Genomic DNA, 6,000 nt, shown 5'->3' with positions numbered 1-6,000 from the left:
TCTCGCATAGTGGTGTGTGATTGGAGGTTGAGAGTGTAAGTAGTGGGAATGAATTCAAGAAAAGATATGGCCTCTGTTGATGCATCCCTTGAAGGTCTCTCTTAGTATTATTGTTTTCACTATCCTTTTCTACAGAATTTTCGACAACTGTCCTATAGATTAGATTGGTCAATTTTCCTCATTTCTAGCTCTTCCTATATATCAGCTGTCCTTTCAAATGTTTTTTACTTATCCAGAGGAACATTGCCAGTATTAAATTTCTGTCTTGCTAATGCCATTCATGTTGATATGGTATTTTTGTAATTCCTCTGCCAGCTGCTTCTCTTTCCGATTAATGTTTTGTATGCTGAGTATGGGATGTAGTCAAACTGTATATAACTAGTTGATGTCCCTACTGGGCATCACCCTGTTTCATACAGTTTGACTAGATCCCTTACTGCCAGTCATCTTCATTAATTCAGCATTCTGATAAATGCATGATAATGGAGAGCATCATGGGAAGGTGAAGATTGGTTCTCTGTACTCCTTAAGACTGTCTTTCTTAGCTATCTATAATAAATTTAGTTTAATTCTTTATCCAAGTGTAAGCAAACAAAGTTTGCACCTAAAGTACCTTCAGGACTGAGGCAACTCGTGGTAAAGGTGGAACGAGCTCTCATCACTACTTGTCTTAGTATCTCCCATAATGCAAAGCACATCCCCTTGCAGACATGTATAATGCTATGCATTAAAGGAAGGGCCACCCAGACTGGTTTCGACCTTTGAGGTCTTCTCAGTGGGAGTCAGATCCAAATGTGGAAGCAATGGAGAAGTCATATTTACCTATACGAGTTGCCAAAAGGTGTCTCACCTTATTATTAAATTACTCTGGATTTAGAGAAAAATGTTGGAAGTTTTTTTCCACTTGTTTAGGCTATAATAAATTTAGTTTAATCCTTTATCCAAGTGCCTGAAGCATCTTCAGGACAGGCAACTCATGGTACCACGAGTTGCCTCAATCCTGAAGATACTTCAGGCACTTGGATAAAGGATTAAACTAAATTTATTATAGTCTAACCAAGTGGGAAAAAACTTCTAACATCTTAGCTATCTAGTTTTTATCTTCAAGCAATTGATGGTTATTAATATTATGAATGATACTTGAAGCAAAATTAGAGTCACAAGTAAGTCACATCTTAGCAGTCACAAGTAAGGGTTATTTACAGTTAAAATAAAATATTGCTTTGAGCTGCTTCAAAAGATCTGGATCAACTAGACTTCAATTCTACTTGGAGTAATATACCCAAATATTTGCATCTAGGCAGTTCTGGCTTTACGAGTTTTTTTTCTTTTTCCCAAGTGTTAACAAAAAAAAAAAAAAACCTAAGCAAATGCCCAACATTCATAAATATGGCATTTCAAACCACACAGGTAGTCATACTATATTTTTCTTCCTACACAAATCAACTTGCCTCTAACCTTGTCTGGATATGTCTTGACTAATGGCATATATATTGATCTTTTTCTTGGTCTTTTCAAGAGCTGTCATTTGCCCATAGTAATTTTATTTAACATTACTGTGAACATAACAGCCCCTTTTTAACATTGTCCATGGGAACTACCTGTATATATAACTGGACTGAAAAAACTATATGCAGCATAGTAAAATTCAAAATGTAATTCACTATTAATTTATTTTTTTTAATGGTTGCATATTTATGTACAGTAGCAGGTGATAAATTTACAATATATTAAAATGTCATAAGGAATTCTGAAGTCCATGATGCAATTTTGCAAAGGTTTCTGCCACTAAGAGAGGAAACACCAATGTAGCATCAGCATAGACCTATAAAATAATAAATTGAAATGACTAAATCTGCTAATTATAATTTTATAAAGTACTAAAGAAAGTTATTGTATTCTTTTAAATTTTACTAAATGTCCAAATCCTTTTAGGTACTTTTATACCATTGCTACACTTCTTCACTAATTTTATTAGCTTCTCAAGCCTATTTAAATAAATCACTTCTGGACCAACTAACAAGGAAATTGCTCTCATTCAGTTTTATTCCTGTTTTATGAATTCATAACAATGAAGTGTTTTTCGACCTCATTGTCAGGAAAATAATCTGTATCTGAGTGGCAGAATGGGAAACTAGTTCATTTTCAAAATTTTTCTTTTTATAGAGCAAATTGAAAGCAACTTATCTTCTAGTTTTCAGGAGAGATGGATTCCATATTATAAGTACACTGTGATAACAATTACAAACACCATTGGCATAATGTTATCTAAAGGATATTTACTATGGCAAACTATTCCTAGCTACAGTTGCTATATGTATATATATAAAAACTGCAATAAAGTAATAACTATAGTAATCACTATGAATAACAAAAAATAATATCTGCACAAAAAAATAAGTGAAAAATTCCAGACCACTCTCCAAACAAGTTTTCTAGGTCACTGTGAGGGGGGGGGGACATCACAAGTAAGTCAAAACTAACTCCAGCACACACTCATCTGCACTAGAAATATAACAGCAGCAAATCTTACTCAGACTTTGAACAGCCAAATGCAAAAATAGCTTTCTTTCTTGTCCTTTGCCCATCTATGTTTCCACCTCTCACATCCAGATGATACTACAGTTACTTTATTCAAAAACAAGACTGATTTACTGGCACTACAATTCTTTTCCTCCCCCCTTTACCAAGAACAACTCACTCTATGCCTTCTCTGGTAATACAGAAGAATGCTTGGATCAATGCATATGTGAAACTGCACAGGAAGTGGTTGAGGGAATTAATAGTAGATCGCATACCTGGAGTTGGGAGAATAAATCAAGTGGGAGTTAGATGGATGAATCAATCATTAAGCTGGAGCTACGAAAAAGAAAAAAAAAATTGTAGAGGGAATTCAAAGAGAAAGGTGACCAGCAGGCACCTTTCTCTGAGTAGTACCAAGCATGGACAGAAGGGTAACCAGTGTGGTAGGAAAGACAGGAGCACAGTCCAAAGAAAACCTCACAGTTCTTTTGGTATATTGCAAGTAAAAGGAAGAATGTTTATATAGCAGAATGATTTTAATGCATGCTGATGGTAGGGAGATAAAATAGTAGAATTACTAAGGGGACACTTTGCAAGAATATATCATCCAGGTGGAGATATTGTAGAAACAAGAGAGGCAGATGATTGAGGTAAATGAACTGGAGGTGCATAGCATATTACAGAACCTTAATGTGAATACAACTATGGGATTAGATGGTATATAAGCTCCAGTTTTGTGAGAAGATGCTAGTGAATTGTCAGTACCTTTGGCCACATTGTTTAATCGAATTCTCAACTCTGGGTCCCATAAAGATGAGTATTATGAGAGTTATTCATATACTCCAGTTGGTTGCCTTTTCACATTTCAGATGGCTTTTTCTACTCTCAGCTGACATATAAGGTTTCAAAATTCAAAAATATCAACTAAAAACTAAATAAAATGAGGTTATGCAAGAATGCCAGCTCTCTATATTCCATCTTAACATTTTCATTGAAGAACTAAAGCCTAGTCTCCAAAAAAAAAAAAAAAAGTCAATGGTAGAATAGTCACACATCATAATATGCAGACAATGTAGTAATAATTATTAACATAAATCAAATCACTAATACATCATCAAATTCCTGCCATGTATACAGGATAAATTTACATCACTACTAACTTCCTATTTACAATTTTCCTCCAAATCAGTCTGTTACCTGTCAACATTATCAGATCTTATTTTTCTATTTTAAATGGCACTTTCTACTGATCAATCCACCTATATCTTGGTCTTCCTCTGGGTCGTTTTCCTGCCAACCTGGCAGAGAACACTTGTTTTGCTAATCTTTCCTCTCCCATTCTGTTTAAGTGACCATACCACCTGAGATTAGCTCTGCTGATGCATTCCTGGATGCTGACAATGTCAAGTTCTTTCGTAATATTGTCGTTTTTGATATGTCATCTGTTCATGCCCCTAATCTTTCTCAAGACACTCATATCTGCAGTCTCTAGTCAAGTGTTTTACACTTCTGATCTAGCTCTCAAATCTATAAGTTAAAATTGGTTTGAACACTGTCTTGTATACAGCTAATTTAGTGTTTTGCTAATTTATCTTATTCCATATACATTTATTCAATTGACTTTGTACCATACCAGCTTTGTTGATTCTGCTGTCTATTTCTATATTTAATTTACCATTTTCACTAAAAATCATGCCTAAGTGCTATCTCTAATACCAGCTTGCAAAATTACAAAAAAAAAAAAAAAAAAAAACTGCATAAATTTTACTATAAATTCAAATAAAGAGAAAAATGGAAGACATTTTTCTCTTTATTTTCGTTTTCCCGTTCCCGAAATCGGGAAAATTTTTACTAAATTATTTTTTATTAAATCATAAATCACCCTGGAAGATATATCAATAACACTTAATCAGGAAATCATAGAAGTAGCTAATGATTTTTATAGCACCTCCGTAGTGCAATTGGAAGAACGACGGGTACGTTGCACCCTTCGATTAGAAAAGGCCTAAGTTTGATTCCATCGTGATGGGAGGAATTTTTATATGGACTTTTTCAATTGAAGGTGAGTTAGCCAATCTCATACGGAGGTAGCAGGGTTTTTCATCACGCATACAGACAAAAAAATTCTAGCTCTGGTGGTGGTTGTGGGTGGCAGATGGTGATGTAGATAGTATAATTGGTAGTAGAAGTTTGGTATAGTAGTGGAGACAGGGAATTGTACAGTGGGTGTCCTCCCACGATGAGTCTTGGGACTCCTTTGAGGTGTCATGAATAATAATGACCTAGACTTTAAATGACATAGCAGCAATAAAACACACTCTCCAATAAATAAACATAATAAAAGTTGGAAAAACAAAATTTCTATAACTCCAAAAATAAAATTATGAAAGTATAATACCTACCATCAGCTCTCTATATGGCAGAAACTTGTACTATAAAAGAAACTGTTGGCTTTTGAAATGAAATGCTTCAGGAAATTAAACAATTCATTGGACAGAACATAAAACTAATGTACAAGTTCCACAAGATTTGAATATCCCTAATTCAACAATCTTAACACAGTTAAAAATCATCAACTCCATTGGTTATAGGATTTCCGGGTGGGAAGGAATTCCCACCCGTTCCCAAATCACGAGAAAATTTGGTTGGGAAAATTTTTACTAAATCAAATCATATTTTAATATTTTTTTATAGATTGCCATCACAATGAGTAAAGAGTATAAAGAATCAGCTCGTTGCCAGATATGCTCCAAAACTTTGCAATGCAAAGCATCCTCAACCAGCGGTCTACATAGGCACCAAGGATATATTCATGGAATGAAAAGGAAAAAACAGTCTGAATTGAATAATGATGAGCCTTCATCTTCTAAGAGACAAACAATTTTACATTATGTCAAGGGACTGGATTTAGAAGAAACCGTAAGCAAATTAGCAGCCTTGGATGGGATATCAGTCAACACCATCACAAAAAAGTGAGTTTATTAGGAAAGTTTCACAAGCAAAGGAATGCAGTTGCCAAGAAGTCCATCTTCAGTTATGACACTAATACATATTCATTATCGTAAAGTGAAACAACTGTACATCCAGAAATTGGAAGTATTCAAATGTGATAATAAATAACTGAGTATTTCAATAGACGAGTGGACCAGCTGCAAGAATCGCAGATACATGAATGTTCACGTATACTGCAATGAGACCTCTATGAACCTTGGTTTAATAAGAATACATGGGAATTGTCCTGCGAAAAAAGTGTTATCCTTGCTAAAGGAAAGATTAGAAAACTTTCAGTTAAAACTTGAAAGTGATGTGGTTGCAATTACAATTGACGGTGCAACTGTTATGGAAAAATTCGGAAAATTATCACCGACTATTCAACAGTACTGCTACAACCATGCACTACATCTAGCTGTAACAAAAGTATTTTATGTTAAAAAGTTGAAAGGTGAAGCATCAGTGACTTGTAGCAGTGATAGTGAA

General features: G+C 34.5%; 1 protein-coding gene across 2 annotated transcripts in view; it reads right to left on the bottom strand.

Moving 5' to 3' along the window:
- Positions 1-1,659: 1,659 nt before the first annotated feature.
- Dhps (Deoxyhypusine synthase) overlaps positions 1,660-6,000 on the bottom strand; it is a 110,353-nt gene continuing 106,012 nt past the window's right edge. For both annotated transcript variants that reach the window (XM_090396563.1, XM_090396564.1), the window contains one exon: positions 1,660-1,825. In XM_090396563.1, coding sequence (XP_090252689.1) covers positions 1,739-1,825 — 87 coding nt within the window. In that variant the 3' untranslated portion in view covers positions 1,660-1,738. The remainder of the gene's footprint in view (positions 1,826-6,000) is intronic.

This window comes from Typopeltis vanoorti, chromosome 8, assembly GCF_054136105.1.
Source record: "Typopeltis vanoorti isolate ZY-2024b chromosome 8, IOZ_Tvanoo_1.0, whole genome shotgun sequence".
In the NCBI taxonomy this organism is placed as follows: domain Eukaryota; kingdom Metazoa; phylum Arthropoda; class Arachnida; order Uropygi; family Thelyphonidae; genus Typopeltis; species Typopeltis vanoorti.
The sequence above is the reverse complement of the archived record's forward strand: the minus strand, read 5'-3'. Positions and strand labels throughout refer to the sequence as shown.